The sequence below is a fragment of the Coregonus clupeaformis genome, chromosome 30 (assembly GCF_020615455.1).
Source record: "Coregonus clupeaformis isolate EN_2021a chromosome 30, ASM2061545v1, whole genome shotgun sequence".
In the NCBI taxonomy this organism is placed as follows: Eukaryota; Metazoa; Chordata; class Actinopteri; order Salmoniformes; family Salmonidae; genus Coregonus; species Coregonus clupeaformis.
Genome location: NC_059221.1, coordinates 34,716,331 through 34,740,113, shown reverse-complemented (window position 1 = coordinate 34,740,113; position 23,783 = coordinate 34,716,331). Strand labels below are relative to the sequence as shown.

The window sequence follows — 23,783 nt, the reverse complement described above, 5'->3', positions numbered from 1 at the left end:
ACAAATTATAGTGTTCAAAAACCATAATATAATGTACAAAAATATAGATGCAACATGGAAAGTGTTGGTCCCATGTTTCATGAGCTGAAATATAAGATCCCAGAAATTTTCTATAAGCACAAAATATTATTTGTCTCAGATTTTGTCCACAAATGTGTTTACATCCCTGTTAGTGAGCATTTCTCCTTTGCCAAGATAATCCATCCACCTGACAAGTGTGGCATATCAAAATGCTGATTAAACAGCATGATCATTACACAGGTACTCCTTGTGCTGGGGACAATAAAAAGCCACTCTAAAATGTGCAGTTTTGTCACACCACAATGCCACAGATGTCTCAAGTTTTGAGGGAGTGTGCAATTGGTCATGCTGACTACAGGAATGTCCACCAGAGCTGTTGCCAGAGAATGTAATGTTAATTTCTCTACCATAAACCCATTGCCGTGCCATTCATCTGCCACCATCACCTCATGTTTTAACATGATAATGCACGGCCCCATGTCACAAGTATCTGTACACAATTCCTGGAAGCTGAAAATGTCCCAGTTCTTCAATGGCCTGCACACTCACCAGACATGTCACCCATTGAGCATGTTTGGGATGCTCTGGATCGACGTGTACGACAGCGTGTTCCAGTTCCTCCAAATATTCAGCAACTTCGCACAGCCATTGAAGAGGTGAATTATAAATTTATTTAATGAATTTATTTCAGTTGACTGATTTCCTTATATGACCTGTAACTCAGTAAAATCTTTGAAATTGTTGCATGTTGCATTTCTATTCTTGTTCAGTAAAGATTACCTTTTATATAGTTTTGTTGTTGCATTTCACTGCCTAAAATGCTGTTATAGAGGTCATTTCCTTAGTACGCGACATCAGACATCAGACCTCAGCATGTGGGAGAAGTCGGAGCTCAGGGATGATAGACAAGTTTCCCACTAGGAATTACCAGTTGGAGGGCCGTTCAACTGGATTTTTCCCAGTCGTATGTGGTAAATACCACCTTCTCACCTGGTTATGAATGTAGCATTATATACAGTACCAGTCAAAGGTTTGGACACACCTACTCATTCAAGGGTTTTTCTTTATTTTTACTATTTTCTACATTGTAGAATAATAGTGAAGACATCAAAACTATGAAATAACACATATGAAATCATGTAGTAACCAAAAAAGTGAAACAAATAAAAATATATTTTATATTTGAAATTCTTCAAAGTAGCCACCCTTTGCCTTGATGACAGCTTTGCACACTCTTGGCATTCTCTCAACCAGCTTCACCTGGAATGCTTTTCCAACAGTCTTGAAGGAGTTCCCACATATGCTGAGCACTTGTTGGCTACTTTCCCTTCACTCTGCGGTCTAACTCATCCCAAACCATCTCAATTGGGTTGAGGTTGGGTGATTGTGGAGGCCATGTCATCTGATGCAGCACTCCATCACTCTCCTTCTTGGTCAAATAGCCCTTACGCAGCCTGGGGGTGTGTTGGGTCATTGTCCTGTTGAAAAACAAATGATAGTCCCACTAAGCGCAAACCAGATGGGATGGTGTATCGCTGCAGAATGCTGTGGTAGCCATGCTGGTTAAGTGTGCCTTGAATTCTAAATAAATCACAGACAGTGTCACACGTCCTCCTCCATGCTTCACAGTGGGAACCACACATGCAGAGATCATCCGTTCACCTACTCTGCGTCTCACAAAGACACGGCGGTTGGAACCAAAAATCTCCAATTTGGACTCATCAGACCAAAGGACAGATTTCCACCAGTCTAATGTCCATTGCTCATGTTTCTTGGCCCAAGCAAGTCTCTTCTTCTTATTGGTGTCCTTTAGTAGTGGTTTCTTTGCAGCAATTCGACCATGAAGGCCTGATTCACGCAGTCTCCTCTGAACAGTTTATGTTGAGATGTGTCTGTTACTTGAACTCTGTGAAGCATTTATTTGGGTTGTAATCTAAGGTGCAGTTAACTCTAATGAACTTATCCTCTGCAGCAGATGTAACTCTGGGTCTTCCTTTCCTGTGGCGGTCCTCATGAGAGCCAGTTTCATCATAGCGCTTGATGGGTTTTGCGACTGCTCTTGAAGAAACTTTCAAAGTTCTTGAATTGTTCCTGATTGACTGACCTGCATGTCTTAAAGTAATGAAGGACTGTCGTTTCTCTTTGCTTATTTGAGCTGATCTTGCCATAATATGGACTTGGTCTTTTACCAAATAGGATTCTCTTCTGTATACCACCCATACCTTGTCACAACACAACTGATTGGCTCAAACACTTTAAGAATGAAAGAAATTCCACAAATTGACTTTTAACAAGGCACACCTGTTTTTTGAAATGTATTCCCAGGTGACTACCTCATGAAACTGGTTGAGAGAATGCCAAGAGTGTGCAACGCTGTCATCAAGGCAAAGAGTGGTTACTTTGAAGAATCTCAAATATAAAATATATTTTGATTTGTTGAACACTTTTTTGGGTTACTACAAAAAGCTAATGAAGTTTTAGACCTGAGGTTGTTTGTAGTTTTAGGTTGTTTCAAAGTAAGCCCACATTATTGACCTAGCTAGTAGAGTACTGCCAAGTTCTTCTTACAATGATACAGTCCAGCAGTGGCCTGGCAATATCCAGGTAGACCCAATATTCATCCATTGCTCTTGTCATGTTCATACTCCTTTCAATGGAAGGGCAGTGTGTTTGTGATAACAGACAATGGTAATTACATGTGAAGTGTTAACAACACCACTTTGGTTTTTGACTTTCCCTTTCCACAGGTGAAGAGGATGCAGAGGATGCAGATAAGTTGAACTTGAGATCATTTGCATTATTCAGGTATTCTCTCCTGTTTTCCAGGTAATAGAGGACAGGGACAGTCTTTAGGGAACAGTCGAGGCGTTTGCAACTTTCTCCACAGTTTAAAGACTATAACTTGCATTTAGGCTTCAAAGCTGGGAAATTGTGCCCCGAGGCGGTCTGACAGAGTGGAGCACGTTTTGGTATGAAGGTCTAATTTGATTGCAGGTTACAATGCTGACATCCAATCATACAAAACATGCCAAGGTATGTCGTCTCATACCTTAACCTCTTTACCAGCATCCCTTTCCCGAAAGCCTTTAGATAGAAACATCATGGCATAACCCTTGTTGCTAAGCTAAAGCTGAGTTAATGACAAGGCACGAGAGAGAGAGGTGGTAAACAAGGTTGTTAAAGACCAGATGGTCTAACGTCATTGATTTAGCCGGTGGTAACTTGTGGAATAGACACTGGGTGGAATGCGGTTTTGACCAATCGGCATTCAGGGTTAGACCCACCCGTTGTATAATATCTTACATGCTAGTGGAAAATCTATGTGTTGTTAAGAGACAGAGTGGCTGGGCTGCAGCTGGGAATGGCGAGAGGGGGGAGGGGGCTATTTACACAATGCTAAACCCCCTCTCCAGCTCAGTCTGAAGGAGGCACTGCAACAGAGACTGGGGAGGAGGGACTGCCTCTAAACAACAGCCTGCTTACTGTACTTTAATTAATGTATGTTTATTTCCATTAATTTGAGAAATGATGTATTTAAATGAAAGTGATTGTTTGTGGATAAAAACACTTGGAAAGTTCTCAGAGTTTTCATTAAACAACAATACTTTGAGAAAAAGAGTGATCGGGGAACTTCAAGCATTATCAAGCCTTGATTTTACAGTCCTGTCTTAGTGGTATTCACTTGTGAATGACTAATGACCTAGCTATGTAGTAAGTACAATAAATCCTTTCGAGACTCAATTTCAACACAATTGGTTTCAACACAATTGGTAAGTAATAGGTAGAAAATAGTGGTGTTCATTTCAATCAATCACAAAGAAAAGTAAAATGTCACCCAATAATTAGAATGTAAATCACCACAGTGTACACCTGTGTTCTGATCTCTGTTCCCCTTCCTCTCCCTGCAGTGAACATGCGGACGGACGGTGGTGCTCCTGATCGTGGCTGGACTGGTGGACCTGAGCTTCACCCAGCGCTCCAGTGCCCTCCAGTGGCTCAACTACCTGCGAAGCCACTACCACCCCTCGTCCATGTGGGCCGAGTGGCTGGGCGATGACTGCTCCCTGGAATGTGACTGCCTGGCCAGCTTCCCCATAGCCATGTACTGCCACAGCCGCAATCTACAGCACGTCTCGTACGTCCCCTCCCGCATGAAGTACGTCTACCTGCAGTGCAACCAGATCACAGGTATCCAGAATGGGGTCTTTGACAACGCCACCAGCCTCATCTAGGTCATGTTTCAACAGAACCAGCTCAGCTCCGACAAGGTGGGCAAGAAAGTATTCAGCAAGCTTGCCTGTACTTGGATAACAACGAGATGGTCTGCTTGCCCGTGAACTTACTCAAGTCCATCAAGGATCTACGCATGGGTCACAACAAGATCTCCAAGATCCATGCCAGCATGTTCGAGGGGATGACCTACCTCGCTTACCTCCATCTCCATGCCAACACTGTTGAAGATGTTGGGGGGGCTTTCAAGGGACTCAAGGCTCTGACTTTACTGGATATGAGGAAAACAAACTGAAGAAGATTCCAGATAACCTCCCTCAGGTGTTGCATTAGCTCTACCTGAAGTTTAACGACATAGCGAGCGTCCCTGTGAACTTCCTCACTACGTATCCCAAGCTGCAGTTTGTCAGGCTGGCCCATAACAAGTTGACTGATGGAGGGATTCTTCCCAACACGTTCAATGTCAGTGGTCTGGTGGAGCTGGACCTTTCCCACAACAAACTGGATAAGATTTCCATTGTCATCAAGAGCCTGGAGAACCTCTACCTTCAGGCTAACCAGATTAACGGTAAGGAAGTGTCTGTTCTTCCCATCGTGATATTTTGTGTGTAGCATTCACTTTCTTTATAATGCCATATAAAGTGGACATGTTGATCTGATCCTGGTTTGTGTTGTACTGTAACAGTCTGATTATGGTAATGTTTTTGAATAAATATAATGTGGTCGTGGTCGAATGGGTTAAAAGATTATACATCTGAAAAAGTACTGTATTGAATTTCACTATATAGTTGGCCAAAGAGGTGGCTATGTTTATTGTTTTCAACTTTCAGATTTTCATTTGTATGACAAGTGAGAGAGAAAAATTCAAGAGGAAATCGCCAATAAACTGTGCTCTCCTTCTGTCAGAGTTCTCCCTTGGCAGTTTCTGTAATGTGGTGGACATGATGAATTACTCCCAGCAACAAGATCAGTGCCAAAGACATCCCTGCCGAGGCCGTCTACTGCCTGCGCCTCGCTGGCGCCATCAATCTGTAGCCCTACCTACGCTCTACCATTATTGGTTGCATTCCAATTCCAGAAGTATCTAGCCTACTATTCAAATTCATTTTATTGACGTAAGCATGAGAAAGAGGACATTTCCACCATTTTGTTTTGTATCATATGCTTTCATTCCAAATGTCTACAAAACATTATGCTCTTTCCATGACATAGACTGACCAGGTGAATCCTGGTGAAAGTTATGATCCCTTATTGATGTCACTTGTTAAATCCACTTCAATCAGTGTAGATGGAGGGGAGGAGACAGGTTAAATAATCTTTACGCTTTGAGACAATTGAGACATGGATTGTGTATGTGTGCCATTCAGAGGGTGAATGGGCAAGACAAAATATTTAAGTGCCCTTGAACGGGGTATGGTAGTAGGTGCCAGGCGCACCAGTTTGTGTCAAGAACTGCAACGCTGCTGGGTTATTCACGCTCAAAAGCTGCCCGTGTGTATTAACAATGGTCCACTGCCCAAAGGAAATCTAGCCAACTTGACACAACTGTTGGGAAACATTAGAATCAACATGGGCCAGCATCCCTGTGGAACGCTTTCGACACCTTGTAGAGTCCATGCCCGACGAATTGAAGCTGTTCTTAGGGGTGCAACTCAATATTAGAAAGGAGTCTTTAATGTTTTGTACAATCAGTGTATATCATTATGTATGGGGGTAAATTGGTATTAAAATGTTTTTTTTTCGTATCAAGGTAACATTGGACAGTAGTCAGACTTTATTATATGTTACTTACCCTATTTCCTATTTTGCTGTCTTGTTGGCTACCACTAAAGCTGTCATAAACAATACTTTTGTGCTTTGCTACACACACAATACAGTAATTCTCTCTAAGCTGCTCTCAAGGTGCACAGATAACATTTGCGTTCCCCTGCTCAGACGTTGCATGCGTGCTATGTCGTCGACTGACAGATTGCTATAACATATGATGTGGTTAACTGACATACCTATCCAGGCGTTGTAAGATCTGGCATGCATTAGCAACGCCTGGGCAGAGGAACGCACGCAACATTTTAGTACTACTTTATTGGAAGTAACTGCCTTTGACTTGGCCAGCCCTTTGTGCTACTGTCAGGGCCGAATCCTAACTTGAGAAATATGTGCATAACTTTCTGTTCTGGTAAATCATGTGTTGGTGTCAATGAGAAATTTATGCTCAGAGTTTTTTTGCAGTCATGTTTAGCAAGGATCAGCCCTTTCAGTGTTTAGCTTCCCTCGTGTGGAACAAAGTGGTATTAGACAAGTAAGTACATTGTATCCATTACTTGTGCACAGTTAGTGATAATAATGGATTCAATAGATATGTGAATGTGATATGTCTCAGTACTAAATATGTAATGATGGATAATCAGAAACTGACAAAGACAATGTTTGGATCTGAAAGTATCTAAATAATTACACACATTTTAAAGCCCGACCAACCAGTGTAATGCAATTAAACTGTGTTTAGTAGATTCATATAGAAATAAAAAACACAACTTAATTGCCTGTCTTGTTTTTTTTTTTTTTTATCTACTAGCTCATCAAAACCAGCCCCATGTTCCTCCTCTGCCTTCTCCATCCTGTTCCACCTTAAAGCGCTCACTCCAGGCTGGGCGGCCCTCAAGACAGTAATTCTCTTATTCTGGGGCCAATTTTCACATATTTGAACTAAATCATATTGGGACATCTGTCAAAGACTTCTCTTTTCATCTTTAACAGCTGCCTTTAATCCCTAACAGACAGCAGCTCCATCGAATCATGGGAATGCTTTTCCTCTTCTCTTAACGGAACAGGAATGGAGAGATTATTGACACATCATGCAACTCATACCATGGCATCCACACCAGGGTTAGGCTCAATTCAGAATTGAATTGAGAATGTTTCATAAATTCCAATTAAATTCTTGAATTTGAATTGAATTTGAAGTGAAGTACTAAACAGGATACAGAATTGCAATTTGAATGAAAGGAAATAGAATCTATTCTATATTAGGTGTAATCTATACAAATATACTGTACATTTTGTACATAAAAGATCAAACATGTCGTTATATACGAGCATATCAAATATTGTTTTTCAGGACAAACATGAATGATCAAGGAAAACAAAACATATTTAATTTCCCAGAATGCATTAGTTTAACCCTCAAGTTGATGCCTTCAAAAATAAGCCAAACGAAATGGTTGTTTGGAATATAATTAGCTATTCTAAGCACTAAGGTTAAAAGAGTATATAAACATTGTTTCATTTACATTTTAGTAGACGCTCTTATCCAGAGCGACTTACAGTTAGTGAGTGCATACATAGTTTAACATTTTATTTTATTTATTTTCACACTGGCCCCCCGTGGGAAACAAACCCACAACCCTGGCGTTGCAAACGCCATGCTCTACCAACTGAGCTACATCCCTGCCGGCCATTCCCTCCCCTACCCTGGACGACTTGTGCGCCGCCCCATGGGTCTCCCGGTCACGGCCGGCTACGACAGAGCCTGGATTCAAACCAGGATCTCTAGTGGCACAGCTAGCACTGCGATGCAGTGCCTTAGACCACTGCGCCACTCGGGAGGTTTCCAGAGAAAAGTGATATATTCTTTGGTATCTGGAAGTGTGATCTGTCAGATTCAATTAAACTCTCATGTTCTATGACTGAGTGGAATTTATTTGAATTGCACTGAATGTAATTGTACTTTCTGTCACTCAAACTCAAATTCAAATTCTACATCCTGTGGGGTGTGGCCAATTAAATTCAAATTTCAACTCATGAGTTGAATGGGAGTCAATTCCAAAATTCTGAATTGAGCCCAACCCTGATCGACACTGAGGATATGTTATACACTTGTACCGTGGTCCTCTGTAGCTCAGCTGGTAGAGCGCGGCGCTTGTAACGCCAAGGTAGTGGGTTCGATCGCCGGGACCACCCATACACAAAAATATGTATGCACTCATGACTGTAAGTCGCTTTGGATAAAAGCATCTGCTAAATGGCATATATATATATATATATATTATATACCACATAGTACAGTCGTGGTCAAAAGTTTTGAGAATGACACAAATACCAATTTTCACAAAGTCTGCTTCCTCAGTTTTGATGATGGCAATTTGCATATACTCCAGAATGTCATGAAGAGTGATCAGATGAATTGCAATTTATTGCAAAGTCACTATTTGCCAAGAAAATGAACTTAATCCCCAAAAAACATTTCCACTTCATTTCAGCCCTGCCACAAAAGGACCAGCTGACATCATGTCAGTGATTCTCTCGTTAACACAGGTGAGAGTGTTGACGAGGACAAGGCTGGAGATCACTCTGTCATGCTGATTGAGTTAGAATAACAGACTGGAAGCTCTAAAAGGAGGGTGGTGCTTGAAATCATTGTTCTTCCTCTGTTCACCATGGTTACCTGCAAGGAAACACGTGCCGTCATCATTGCTTTGCACAAAAAGGGCTTGCTGCTAGTAAGATTTCACCTAAATCAACCATTTTTCGGATCATCAAGAACTTCAAGGAGAGAGGTTCAATTGTTGTGAAGAAGGCTTCAGGGCGCCCAAGAAAGTCCAGCAAGCGCCAGGACCGTCTCCTAAAGTTGATTCAGCTGCGGGAACGGGGCACCACCAGTACAGAGCTTGCTCAGGAATGGCAGCAGGCAGGTGCGAGTGCATCTGCATGCACAGTGAGGCGAAGACTTTTGGAGGATGGCCTGGTGTCAAGAAGGGCAGCAAGAAGCCAGGGACAGACTGATATTCTGCAAAAGGTACAGGGATTGGACTGCTGAGGACTGGGGTAAAGTCATTTTCTCTGATGAATCCCCTTTCCGATTGTTTGGGTCATGCCAACAGTAAAGAATCCTGAGACCATTCATGTGTGGGGTTGCTTCTCAGCCAAGGGAGTGGGCTCACTCACAATTTGTCTAAGAACACAGCCATGAATAAAGAATGGTACCAACACATCCTCCGAGAGCAACTTCTCCCAACCATCCAATAACAGTTTGGTGACGAACAATGCCTTTTCCAGCATGATGGAGCACCTTGCCATAAGGCAAAAGTGATAACTAAGTGGCTCGGGGAACAAAACATCGAAATTTGGGGTCCATGGCCAGGAAACTCCCCAGACCTTAATCCCATTGAGAACTTGTGGTCAATCCTCAAGAGGCGGGTGGACAAACAAAAACCCGCAAATTCTGACAAACTCCAAGCATTGATTATGCAAGAATGGGCTGCCATCAGTCAGGATGTGGCCCAGAAGTTAATTGACAGCATGCCAGGGCGGATTGCAGAGGTCTTGAAAAAGAAGGGTCAACACTGCAAATATTGACTCTTTGCAAAGACTTTATGTAATTGTCAATAAAAGCCTTTGACACTTATGGAATGCTTGTAATTATACTTCAGTATACCATAGTAACATCTGACAAAAATATCTTATAACACTGAAGCAGCGAACTTTGTGCAGACCAATACTTGTGTCATTCTTAAAACCTTTGACCACGACTGTACAGAACATAATTTTTGTATGATAAGTGTGTGAAAAACACTTAAGGGGCAGGTTATGGAGAATTAAAACTAGTGCCAGTAGACCAACACCACTCCTAGCCTGTGTATGAAAAATGCAAGGTTGGTTTCAGTATAGTGTGTGTGTGTGTGTGTGTGTGTGTGTGTGTGTGTGTGGGTGGGTGGGTGGGTGGGTGGGTGTGTCTGCTTCTGGTGTGGCCAGAGGGAATGGCAGAGCTTGTGATATCTGATGCATCTTTTATTTGAGACCTAATGCTGATCCGAGCTCTCTTTTAATAACTCAGTATTTCTTCTAGGATAACTATATAGCAGGGTTCTTCAATTCCGGTCCTGGAGGGCCGAAACACTTCTGTTTTTTAGTTCTACCTGGTAGTTAATTGCACTCACCTGGTGTCCCAGGTCTGAATTTGCCCCTGATTAGAAGGAGAGGATGAAAAACAGAGGTGTTTCGGCCCTCCAGGACCGGAATTGAAGAACCCTGCTATATAGTAACAACAGAAGAAGCTTTCTAGGCCCAGGGTGTAGTAAACAGCTGTATTAGTAGGTAGGCCTACAAGTAGACTTAAAGATTATGAAATATGTAACGAAGTGGTGAGAGAAAAATAATTTACTGGCTATGAAATGGCTTTTCAAGTTTTAATGAGCTTGTTGATTGTCTGTTTTGAAGCAAGTTTGCAACATTCTGGATAACATCCCCCCACAATCAAAGAACTGGAAGCAATCAATGGTACAAACTACAATTCAAACCCTATTAGCCCTAATGGAAAAACCACATGAATTTCACATGGACACGTGACGTGTTCCAAAAACACATGTTTTCATGTGGACATGTGAAGTGTTCCAAAAACACGTTTTCATGTGGACACGTGAAGGGTTCCAAAAATATATGTGATCTTATGTGAAGTTAATGTGAAATCATGTATATTCTAATGAAACTTTTTTAACAGTCGATTTGAAACAACAAAACAATGATTGTTTTATACAGTGGGCAAAGGCACATTATTCACCAGATCAATCACCATAAACATTATAAGAAAATATTGATTTTAAGTCAAGTTATAAATATACATGTATACCTACATTATATATATATATATATATATATATATATATATATATATATATATATATATATATATACACACACACAATATACAACATAGATTATAAAAATATCCCCTCTTTGAATAGCATTCTCAAAAAGATAAGGTCCATTCAAATCCATTGATAGTGCCTGTAGGCCAGAAAAAGGCTGGAAATGTCCATAGGATGTTATATCAAACAAATATATAATATATAAACCACCATTGTTCATTGTGTATTAGAGATGAGAGCTTGATGGTATATCCTCCCCTTTGGATATGCTCCTCCATCTGCAGCAATCTGTCTTTTATGGCCTTTGTGCAGAAAGGAGGAGTATTCAGAATATGTAGCTACAGCAAATACATGGAGAGACTGACATATGATAAATAGACTGAAAATAATACTCACTTTATTGCACCTGCATCTCTATGTCCTGAATATCTGTTTGCAAACTATAAGTACAACTTTGAATTAGAACCTACATATATGTTTGGGTTGTCATCATGTTGCGTTGGTTAGATTATTCTAGATACTGTGTGATACTTTACCTTGAGTTTTGGTACACTAGTGATGTGTGATGATCAGTATTGTAGGACATCTGTGGTGGAACAAAATCACACAAACAAACAAACATGTAAATAGCATTTTTTTTTTATGTTTCCCCTTTTTCTTAATTTTTACTGGTGATACTGAATTTAAAGGCATTGGGGGTCTTTAGTGCTGTTTAGTAACTCAAACCTTTTTAGTGTGCATTATTACCTTGTGTGTGATGAGGCAATATAGAGTGAATATGAACAGCAATCCTCCACAGACTGATGGAGCTATGACCATGAAACCAAACTTGTACAGGTCTCCATCTTGGTCTCCATCTAGACCAGTCTGAGGGGCTTTCTCTGAGTCCCAAAAGGTGCTGACTGTGGACAACGAGACAGGTCTAAACAGCCAGGTTATAATATGGACAAGTGAGGTTAAGATAATCAGATAGCTCAGCAAGTTGATACATGCAACACCAGATGATAGTGGGTCTGATTTTGTAAGCTACTTTGCTAAATTGCCACACTGTATTATTATATTCGGTAATAATGTAATTCCCTGTTTTATGCCTTCACCAGGGAACCTCTCCGAACCTTGAGGAAGTTGCCCACCTGTAGTCAGAGAGAGTGCTGTAGAGAGGGCTGTGGGGGGCTCTGCGGTGTCTGTGTACTCCCTCTCACAGCTCCAGTCTACTGGTGAGTCCATGGTGGTCACCAGCTCCCAGTACACAGACATGACATCCTGTACCCTTCCCAGGGCCTCGGATGGGGAACTGCTGAATGACATCCCAAAGCTCACTGGGTCATCCTAGTCAATAGGGTCAGAAAATAATATTGGTAAAATTCACATGGGATGCATGTCCTATCAATACAATTATTCAAGAGTTTTATGAGCTTAGTATTGAGCTCCTTGAATCCTCTTTAAAACACCCAACTAATGCTGTTATTTATTAATGAGCGAGCTCTTGAGCATCAAACCTCCCTCACCTCCAGCTCCTCATTGATCTGTGGTACACATCTCTGGGAGTAAATGTTGTGGATGAGACCGGTCAGCGACAACACGTAGCTGTGGTTGTCTGATCCCCGGGTGTATCTGAAGTGTCCAGTTAGGAGTTCCAAGATCCAGGGCAGGGCAGCTTTCACATAGCAACATTTATTCTGCCAGAGAATAGAAGAAGAACAGTCCAAATTCATGACAGTTATGATACAAAGTATGTCAGTGACTTGTTCTTGGTTAGCCATAATGATAATAGGTTATGCTTATTTTTACAGTCCTTTTTTTTAGCTGAAATAAATAATGTGGTGTACAGTGGATACTTTCTGTCACTCTCCTAAAAAAAGAACACATCATTTGTAAAAAATAATTTTAAAAATAGTACCAAAATCAACAAAAGAAATGGTGAACTAAAAGCATAACCTAATGTTCTTTGTGAATTTGCCTGTGATCTCCCAAGTTTTAACTGCACATGCATTTTATGCATAAAAATTACCTTACCAAACTTCTCTGCTCAATAAATGTGTAGGTTATTGAGCATCCACTCTGCAACTGGTTATCTATCTATGTAAATAAGAAATAAATGCAGAAACCAAAATACATGTCAGGAGTCATTAAATTAACAACATAGATATTAACTTCTCATATCTTGTGTTCATGAGAGGAATTTGCTGGACATTCAATGACCCCAATCATCAATGTCTAATGGTTCTAGTGTAACTGTGAACATTTTTATTTGCCCATCACTTTAATATGCTCGCCACCAGGCACGTGCACAAATAGAGGTCTAAGAGTTCCTGAGTACCTGCCCTTTTGCCCTCCTATGAGAAAAGTGCCCTTTCAGCTTGGTGGTGTTTTTTTCACTTTGAGCACCTGCCCCTCCAAAGGTCTGTGCACAGCCCTGCTCTCCACAGTGAGCCACTGTGATTAAACATGTATTTCATAAATCACTCTTGGTTATGTATATATTGTCTTCATATTATAAGAGTTTTATACAACTTACATTTTTTCATGTTTTAAAACAAATATTTTATCATTTAGTTCCCATTGTTCAGTATAGCTGTACTACTCACCAGGCGTCGTATGGTCAGCAGGTGATCTCTGGTGATGGAGTGTCTGCACGGACCAGGGTCTCCCATGGTCAAGGGGAGACTCAAGAACACCATCACACACAGACACTTTACCTGAAAGGGAAGGATACCATGGTTTATTTTTGCTCTGATGAAGATCTGAAACCAATGGTGAAACGTATCAGCTTCATGAACAGGAAAATAAAGGTGTACAAAATGTGGTGATATATTTATTTTATATAGACTATATTTAGACTATAGAGTTCTATAGAATATATAAAACATAATATTTCCTATTTCTCAATGGACTTTGTCGCTATGTATCTTTAGTATTGAAACCATATTTTGTGGTTTGTTGCACATTGGATTCTTGAGTAGCACTTATAATTTACTGCACTGTTCTTAGAATCCCATTAGAATCCCCACAGATCATTTTCTCTTTGTTTCTGCATCTTCCCATCTCCTGGCCTTGATAAAAAAAAACCTGATGAAGGCCAAAATCCAAAACACGTTTGTTCTATAATTTTTTTAATTTTAATTTTTAAAAAAAAAAAATTAAAATTTTAATTTCCATTGTCCTCCAAGTGTTGCTGAATCTCTTCTCTCCTTCAGTTTGCTCCTCAATTCATGCACCTTGGTTTGGAAAGCAAGATAGCAGCAGTGATTCCTTCCCTTTGCAGTGCTTGAATGAGACACAGAATTCCCCTCAACTGAAGGCACATCTCAAACAATGGGGAAACAAAAACCTGGGTCCAATTTTATTTTGTATATATTTTTTCTGTATCTCCTCTCTCCTCATTCAAACACTTTCAGGTATTAATGATATTTCTATTTAGTTTGTAACAATTATTGTTGATGCCACAAATCCACTACATTAGAATATGAGTTATTATAAACAGAAGTCCAGATTAATATAATGAGTCAAGGAGAGGGGACGATAGTTACTGGGAATTGTAACTCCAGTTATATGAGTAGAGGGCGGAGCTCTACGACATATAACATCCATTTCATTTTCTAGTTGTTCTATTTGTTATCTACATTAAAAATAAACCTAAATTGCTAATGTTAGAAAACTACTGAAAATAAACATGTTTTGGAACATTCTCTGAACACTCAATTGTTGACCTCTGGCTTAGGTCAATAACATTATTAATGATTATCATACATTTTAAATAATCTAATATAACCACCAATTAGCTTTCATAAAGATTACCCAAAAAAGTTCAAATACGGTATGGACAGTTAACTTCACATCATCTGACTATAATGTACTGTAGTAGTTACATATGTTCATTTCAAACCTGAAAGTGTAAAGTCTGAAAAGCCAAACTACTACTACAAAAAAAACGACATTCACATTTACAAATGAGGGACATAAGTCATATAATTTGTTCTATTCTAATATCAAATCAGTCATACCACAGGGGGAATGCAGCAACTGTAGATGAATCAAAGAGAATACAGTAACGTCAAAGGCAGTTTTGTCAACAGATTTCCTTCACAAGAGCATAGTAACATGGAACAAAGTCATGCAGAAGTAACTGTGTCTCTTACCTTGGTTTTGCACTGAATGTGGGTTGGCACGAGGAGGGTCATCTGGCTCACCTATGAACATGGAGAAGACCAGACTCCTCTGTCAGAAGCATTGGAGAAGATAGATAATGTGTCTCTTCTCGTCTAGCCCTGCTCAATCCCTCTAGTAAACCTCTGGAGACAAGACATGCATTAAAAGAGAAGCTGACAGTCCTCTGGCGTGGATGGAGCCCAGGTTTCCCCAGCATGGACTGATGTGGTTCTACTCCCCTCCGAAAGGTCTGGAGCTCACAGTGTGTCTGCCTGCCTGAGCTGTAACTCAGAGACTATTTTAAGACCTCCCTCTTCCTGCGCTCTCTCTCATATGGTCCACAGAAAACTATGCCCTGTATCCCAGCTTTCATGATTCCCAATAGCCACTGGAGGGTCCCGACTTGAGACATACAGAGCCTTGAAAAAGTTTTTGCCCCCTTTCTGATTTTCTAAATGTTTATATATTTAATACTGAATGTTATCAGATCTTCAACCAAAACCTAATATCAGCTAAATGGAACCTGAGTTTACAAATAACAAAAAAATATATACTTATTTTATTTATTTAATTAACAAAGTTATGCAACACCCAATTCCCCTGTGTGAAAAAGTAATTGCCCCCTTACACTCAATAACTGGTTGTGCCAACTTTAGCTGCAATGACTGCAACCAAATGCTTCCTGTAGTTATTGATCAGTCTCTCACATCACTGTGGAGGAAGTTTGGCCCACTCTTGCATGTGGAACTGCTTTAACTCGGTGACAATTATGGGTTTTCAAGCATGAACTGCTTCTTTCAAGTCCTGCCACGACATCTCAATTGGGATGAGGTCTAGACTTTGACTAGGCCATTCCAAAACTTCAAATGTGTTGCTTTTTAGATATTTTCATGTAGATTTGATTGTGGGTATAGGATCATTGTCTTGCTGCATGATCCAGCTGCGCTTCAGCTTCAACTCACAGACATTCTCCTGTAGAATTTTCTGATACAGAGCAGAATTCTTGGTTCCTTCTATTAAGGCAAGTCATCCAGGTCCTGAGGCAGCAAAGCATCTACAAACCGTCACACTACCACCACCATGCTTAATGTTTACGAACCTCTGCCTGTCCTCGACCTGCCCTTTGCCTGCCTCCTGTGGTTTTAATAAACTACTCTGTATGTTGAACCTTCCGTCTCCTGTGACTTCATCTGGGTCATATCCTGAGTTGTGTTAAGGGCAGCATTTTGCATTCCCTCAATGGTCCAAATGTGGAATCCATACCTTTGCTGATATCATGGATAGTAATGGTTTGAGAACATTCCAGGATTTGAAAGACATTACCAGGCAACTAATTTTTTCTATATTTACAACTTAGGACAGCTATGCTGGCCTATGGAGTCCCTTGGGAAACCCAACTACCTAACCATCCAGTGATGGGATTTATAAATTCATTATCTGGTCTACCGAAAGGACTGATCTCTATAATATATAAACAATTCATATTCTGAGTTGGCCATTAAAAAACTATGGTCCACAGATCTAAGTAAATCTGAACAACCCTTTAACTGGAACAGAATATGGAAAAATAAGACCTTGGCATCCCGTAATCTGAACCATCAATTTATTTTATGTTTGTTCACAGACTGTATTTAAAACACAAGGAAAAGTTTTATGATGAAAATGGCCCCAACTCCCAACTGTTCACTGTGTCCCTTAAATCAGGTAGGCACATTCCTTCATATGATGTGGGAGTGCCCTGCAGTTAAATGCTTCTGGGACAAAGTTACAAAATTAATGTTGAAGTGCATGAATGTAAATATTCAATGCGTTGCATCTTCCATTTTACTTAACAATGATAGCTCCTTGAATCTCTCAATCAATCAGAGACGATTACTACTTAAACAACCTTGGATGTTTAGAGGGGTAGAGGGATGGGGGAGGGGCTTAGGGGATAAGCAGTGGGGTGGCGGGTGGGTGGGTAGATAGAGATATGGGGGGTGGGGACTGACAACTATATATACAGTTGGTTGGTTTTTCCATGCATTGGCAAGACAGAACAGCTGCCTCCAGTAAGACAAGGGGTGGTGGCCTGTGTCTATTTGTCAATAACAGCTGGTGCCTGAAATCAAATAGTAAGGAAGTCTCGAGGTTTTGCTCGCCTGAGGTAGAGTATCTCATGATAAGCTGTAGACCACACTATTTACCAAGAGAGTTTTCATCTGTATTTTTCATAGCTGTCTATTTACCACCACAAACCGATGCTGCCACTAAGACCGCACTCAACGAGCTGTATAAAGCCATAAGCAAACAAGAAAATGCTCATCCAGAGGCGGCGCTCCTAGTGGCCAGGGACTTCAATGCACGGAAACTTAAATCTGTTTTACCTCATATCTACCAGCATGGTACATGTGCAACAAGAGGAAAAAAAACTCTAGACCAACTTTACTCCACACACAGAGTCATGTACAAAGCTCTCCCTCGCCCTCTATTTGGCAAATCTGACCATAATTCTATCCTCCTGATTCCTGCTTACAAGTAAAAACTAAAACAGGAAGTACCAGTGACTCACTCAATATGGAAGTGGTCAGATGATGCAGATGCTAAGCTACATGATTGTTTTGCTTGCACAGACTGGAATATGTTCTGGGACTCATCCTATGGCATTGAGGAGAATACCACATCAGTCACCGGCTTCATCAGTGCATCGATGACGTTGTCCCAACAGTGACCGTACGTGCATACCCAACCAGAAGCCATGGATTACAGGCAACAGCGACACTGAGCTAAAGGTTAGAGCTGCCACTTTCAAGGAGCGGGACTGTAACCCAGACGCTTATAAGAAATCCTGCTTTGCCCTCAGACGAACATCAAACAGGCAAAGCGTAAGTACAGGACAAAGATTGAATCCTACTACACCAGCTCCGACGCTCGTTGGATGTGGCAGGGCTTGCAAACTATTTTGGACTACAAAGGGAAGCCCAGCCGCGAGCTGCCCAGTGACACAAGCCTACCAGATGAGCTAAATGTCTTCAATTCGCGCTTCGAGGCAAGCAACACTGAAGCATGCATGAGAGCGCCAGCTGTTCCGGACGACTGTGTGATCACGCTCGCCGTAGCCGATGTGAGTAAGACCTTTAAACAGGTCAACATTCACAAGGCCGAAGGGCCAAATGGATTACCAGGACGTGTACTCCGAGCATACGCTGACCAACTGGCAAGTGTCTTCACTGACATTTTCAACCTGTCCCTGGCCAAGTCTGTAATACCTACAGTGGGGGAAAAAAGTATTTAGTCAGCCACCAATTGTGCAAGTTCTCCCACTTAAAAAGATGAGAGAGGCCTGTAATTTGCATCATAGGTACACGTCAACTATGAAAATCACATTGTAGGATTTTTAATGAATTTATTTCATTAAGTATTTGGTCAATAACAAAAGTTTCTCAATACTTTGTTATATACCCTTTGTTGGCAATGACACAGGTCAAACGTTTTCTGTAAGTCTTCACAAGGTTTTCACACACTGTTGCTGGTATTTTGGCCCATTCCTCCATGCAGATCTCCTCTAGAGCAGTGATGTTTTGGGGCTGTCACTGGGCAACACAGACTTTCAACTCCCTCCAAAGATTTTCTATGGGGTTGAGATCGGGGAGACTGGCTAGGCCACTCCAGGACCTTGAAATGCTTCTTACGAAGCCACTCCTTCGTTGCCCGGGCGGTGTGTTTGGGATCATTGTCATGCTGAAAGACCCAGCCACGTTTCATCTTCAATGCCCTTGCTGATGGAAGGAGGTTTTCACTCAAAATCTCACGATACATGGCCCCATTCATTCTTTCCTTTACACGGATCAGTCGTCCTGGTCCCTTTGCAGAAAAACAGTGTAACGATCCCGGCTGTCTGAGTCGGGTCCTGTCTGGTGACTAGTGTTCCTGTTCGTAATCTCCAGTTTCCCGAGGGTTCGGGAACGCTCCGGGGAGCGCTCTTGTTTCCGCACCTGCATCCCATCAGCAATCTGCACACCTGGTCCTGATCATCACCCTTCTTAGGCTCTGGCCCAACATCCAGTTCCTGCCGGATCGTTAGCCATGAACAGTATGTTTGTCAGCGTATCAGTCTCTGAGCCATTAGTGTTAGTTTTGTTGTTTTGCACCTTTTTGACTTGCTGTGTACTGACCTCCGTTTTGTTCTGTCTGCAGTCTCTCACCCGGAACCTTCACCCAACCTCTGCCTGATGGTCGGCGGCTGCCGAGCCAGTACCGGACCAACCACTGCACCCTCAACAACCCATCCACGCCACCCGCTCTGTTCCCTGGATTATTCAGCCTCACTCGGAATCTATTAATAAACACTCACCTTTGTCTCAACGTACCTTGTCCTGGTCTGCTTCTGGGTTCTGGCTTAGTTAACCGTGACAAACAGCCCCAAAGCATGATGTTTCCACCCCCATGCTTCACAGTAGGTATGGTGTTCTTTGGATGCAACTCAGCATTCTTTGTCCTCCAAACACGACAAGTTGAGTTTTTACCAAAAAAGTTATATTTTGGTTTCATCTGACCATATGACATTCTCCCAATCCTCTTCTGGATCATCCAAATGCACTCTAGCAAACTTCAGACGGGCCTGGACATGTACTGGCTTAAGCAGGGGGACACGTCTGGCACTGCAGGATTGGAGTCCCCTGGCGGCGTAGTGTGTTACTGATGGTAGGCTTTGTTACTTTGGTCCCAGCTCTCTGCAGGTCATTCACTAGGTCCCCCCGTGTGGTTCTGGGATTTTTGCTCACCGTTCTTGTGATCATTTTGACCCCCACGGGGTGAGATCTTGCGTGGAGCCCCAGATCGAGGGAGATTATCAGTGGTCTTGTATGTCTTCCATTTCCTAATAATTGCTCCCACAGTTGATTTCTTCAAACCAAGCTGCTTATCTATTGCAGATTCAGTCTTCCCAGCCTGGTGCAGGTCTACAATTTTGTTTCTGGTGTCCTTTGACAGCTCTTTGGTCTTGGCCATAGTGGAGTTTGGAGTGTGACTGTTTGAGGTTGTGGACAGGTGTCTTTTATACTGATAACAAGTTCAAACAGGTGCCATTAATACAGGTAACGAGTGGAGGACAGAGGAGCCTCTTAAAGAAGAAGTTACAGGTCTGTGAGAGCCAGAAATCTTGCTTGTTTGTAGGTGACCAAATACTTATTTTCCACCATAATTTGCAAATAAATTCATTAAAAATCCTACAATGTGATTTTCTGGATTTTTTCTTCTCAATTTGTCTGTCGTAGTTGACGTGTACCTATGATGAAAATTACAGGCCTCTCCCATCTTTTTAAGTGGGAGAACTTGCACAATTGGTGGCTGACTAAATACTTTTCTTCCCCACTGTACATGTTTCAAGCATCCTGACTGGTTGCATCACTGCCTGGTATGGCAACTGCTCGGCCTCCGACCGCAAGGCGCTAGTGCGTACGGGTAGTGCGTACGGCCCAGTACATCACTGGGGCCAAGCTTCCTGCCATCCAGGAGGTGTCAGAGGAAGGTGCTAAAAATTGCCAAAGACTGTAGCCACCCTAGTCATAGTCTGTTCTCTCTGCTACCGCACGGCAAGCGGTACCAGAGCACCAAGCCTTGGTCCAAAAGGCTTCTGAACAGCTTCTACCCCCAAGCCATAAGACTGCTGAACAGCTAATAATTTGGCTACCCGGACTATCTGCAAATGGCTACCCGGAGTAGCTGCTGCTACTCTCTGTATATTATCTATTATATATGCATAGTCACTTTACCCCTACCTATATGTACACATTACCTCAATTACCTCAACTAACCTGTACCCCCACAGATTGACTCGGTAACGGTACCCTCTGTATATAGCCTCGCTATCGTTATTATTATTTTTTTAAACTCTTGTTTTTCTTAAAACTGCATTGTTGGTTAAGGGCTTGTAAGCATTTCATGGTAACCTGTTGTATTCGGTGCATGTGACAAATAACATTTGAATTGATTTAATTTGTTAGTTGGACGAAGACATGTTGGGCTGGAAGGAATGGGATGAGGAGATGGGGGTGTAGGTGTAGACCCACTTTTTTTTGTTTCTCTTTTCTTTACATGCCAATTTTATTATTACAAAATTAATATGATCATTCTGTGTATGTATACATTTTTTCTTATTTTTTGTTGTTGTCGAATAAACACCCCCCCCCCCACAACAAAAACATTATAATGACAAATAAAATAAAAACTTGGTCCAAAAATGTTTTCAACATACTGTATATCCTAAAAATATTTTTCATCCTATATTCTATATATATTGGGTGATTTCAATTATGTTGAATTTCATATTTGATTAGACATCTTTCATTTGACCTTGTTTCAATGTTGATAGTAAAATTGTATGTTTGAATCAACATCATTGTTTTAACGTCATGCCATCAACCTAAATAAATAAAGTGGCTTGCGAAAGTATTCACCCATTTTGGCATTTTTCTTATTTTGTTGCCTTACGACCTGGAATTAAAATAGATTTTTTGGGGGTTTGTATCATTTTATTTACACAACATGCCTACCACTTTGAAGATGCAAAATATTTTTTATTGTGAAACAAACAAGAAATAAGACAAAAAAACAGAAAACTTGAGCGTGCATAACTATTCACCCCCCCAAAGTCAATACTTTGTAGAGCCACCTTTTGCAGCAATTACAGCTGCATGTCTCTTGGGGTATGTGTTGGCACTTCTAGTCAATTTTAGTCTCATCTGACCAGAGTACCTTCTTCCATATGTTTGGGGAGTCTCCCACATGCCTTTTGGCGAACACCAAATGTGTTTGCTTATTTTTTTCTTTAAGCAATGGCTTTTTTTCTGGCCACTCTTCCGGAAAGCCCAGCTCTGTAGAGTGTATGGCTTAAAGTTGTCCTATGGACAGATATTCCAATCTCCGCTGTGGAGCTTTGCAGCTCCTTCAGGGTTATCTTTGGTCTCTTTGTTGCCTCTCTGATTAATGCCCTCCTTGCCTGGTCCGTAAGTTTTGGTGGGCGGCCCTCTCTTGGCAGGTTTGTTGTGGTGCCATATGCTTTCCATTTTTTAATAATGGATTTAATAGTGCTCCGTGGGATGTTCAAAGTTTCTGATATTTTCTTTATAACCCAACCCTGATCTGTACTTCTCCACAACTTTGTCCCTGACCTGTTTGGAGAGCTCCTTGGTCTTCATGGTGCCGCTGCTTGGTGGTGCCCTTTGCTTAGTGGTGTTGCAGACTCTGGGGCCTTTCAGAACAGGAGTATATACAGTGGGGAGAACAAGTATTTAATACACTGCCGATTTTGCAGGTTTTCCTACTTACAAAGCATGTAGAGGTCTGTAATATTTATCATAGGTACACTTCAACTGTGAGAGACAGAATCTAAAACAAAAATCCAGAAAATCACATTGTATGATTTTTAAGTAATTAATTTGCATTTTATTGCATGACATAAGTATTTGATCACCTACCAACCAGTAAGAATTCCGGCTCTCACAGACCTGTTAGTTTTTCTTTAAGAAGCCCTCCTGTTCTCCACTCATTACCTGTATTAACTGCACCTGTTTGAACTCGTTAACTGTATAAAAGACACCTGTCCACACACTCAATCAAACAGACTCCAACCTCTCCACAATGGCCAAGACCAGAGAGCTGTGTAAGGACATCAGGGATAAAATTGTAGACCTGCACAAGGCTGGGATGGGCTACAGGACAATAGGCAAGCAGCTTGGTGAGAAGGCAACAACTGTTGGCGCAATTATTAGAAAATGGAAGAAGTTCAGGATGATGGTCAATCACCCTCGGTCTGGGGTCCATGCAAGATCTCACCTCGTGGGGCTTCAATGATCATGAGGAAGGTGAGGGATCAGCCCAGAACTACACGGCAGGACCTGGTCAATGACCTGAAGAGAGCTGGGACCACAGTCTCAAAGAAAACCATTAGTAACACACTACGCCGTCATGGATTAAAATCCTGCAGCGCACGCAAGGTCCCCCTGCTCAAGCCAGCGCATGTCCAGGCCCATCTGAAGTTTGCCAATGACCATCTGTATGATCCAGAGGAGGAATGGTAAAAGGTCATGTGGTCTGATGAGACAAAAATAGAGCTTTTTGGTCTAAACTCCACTTGCCGTGTTTGGAGGAAGAAGAAGGATGAGTACAACCCCAAGAACACCATCCCAACCGTGAAGCATGGAGGTGGAAACATCATTCTTTGGGGATGCTTTTCTGCAAAGGGGACAGGACGACTGCACCGTATTGAGGGGAGGATGGATGGAGCCATGTATCGCGAGATCTTGGCCAACAACCTCCTTCCCTCAGTAAGAGCATTGAAGATGGGTCGTGGCTGGGTCTTCCAGCATGACAACGACCTGAAACACACAGCCAGGGCAACTAAGGAGTGGCTCCGTAAGAAGCATCTCAAGGTCCTGTATTGGCCTAACCAGTCTCCAGACCTGAACCCAATAGAAAATCTTTGGAGGGAGCTGATAGTCCGTATTGCCCAGCGACAGCCCCGAAACCTGAAGGATCTGGAGAAGGTCTGTATGGAGGAGTGGGCCAAAATCCCTGCTGCAGTGTGTGCAAACCTGGTCAAGACCTACAGGAAACGTACGATCTCTGTAATTGCAAACAAAGGTTTCTGTACCAAATTTTAAGTTCTGCTTTTCTGATGTATCAAATACTTATGTCATGCAATAAAATGCAAATTAATTACTTAAAAATCATACAATGTGATTTTCTGGATTTTTGTTT

At 41.6% G+C, this 23,783-nt stretch overlaps 1 protein-coding gene and 1 pseudogene across 1 annotated transcript; one reads left to right on the top strand and one right to left on the bottom strand.

The window, feature by feature from the left end:
- Positions 1-3,935: 3,935 nt before the first annotated feature.
- Positions 3,936-5,320, top strand: LOC121546435 (annotated as a pseudogene).
- A 5,626-nt stretch (positions 5,321-10,946) lies between these two features.
- Positions 10,947-15,356, bottom strand: LOC121546533. Its single transcript, XM_041857788.1, has 9 exons — positions 15,035-15,356; positions 13,484-13,594; positions 12,912-12,974; positions 12,404-12,574; positions 12,029-12,224; positions 11,643-11,797; positions 11,432-11,481; positions 11,292-11,335; positions 10,947-11,197 (listed from the first exon to the last, which is right to left on the bottom strand). The coding sequence occupies exons 1-8, from the start codon at positions 15,074-15,076 to the stop codon at positions 11,293-11,295; spliced, it is 831 nt and encodes a 276-aa protein (XP_041713722.1). The 5' UTR covers positions 15,077-15,356; the 3' UTR covers positions 10,947-11,197; position 11,292.
- Positions 15,357-23,783: the final 8,427 nt, after the last annotated feature.

Coding starts and splice junctions, on each gene's coding strand:
- LOC121546533 (XM_041857788.1), bottom strand. CDS start 15,076: ATGACCCTCCTCGTGCCAACCCACATTCAGTGCAAAACCAAG. Junction 12,575..12,911: donor TTATTGAGCAGAGAAGTTTG/GTAAGGTAATTT, acceptor ATTCTCTGGCAG/AATAAATGTTGCTATGTGAA. Junction 11,482..11,642: donor ATTGCCTCATCACACACAAG/GTAATAATGCAC, acceptor GTTCCACCACAG/ATGTCCTACAATACTGATCA.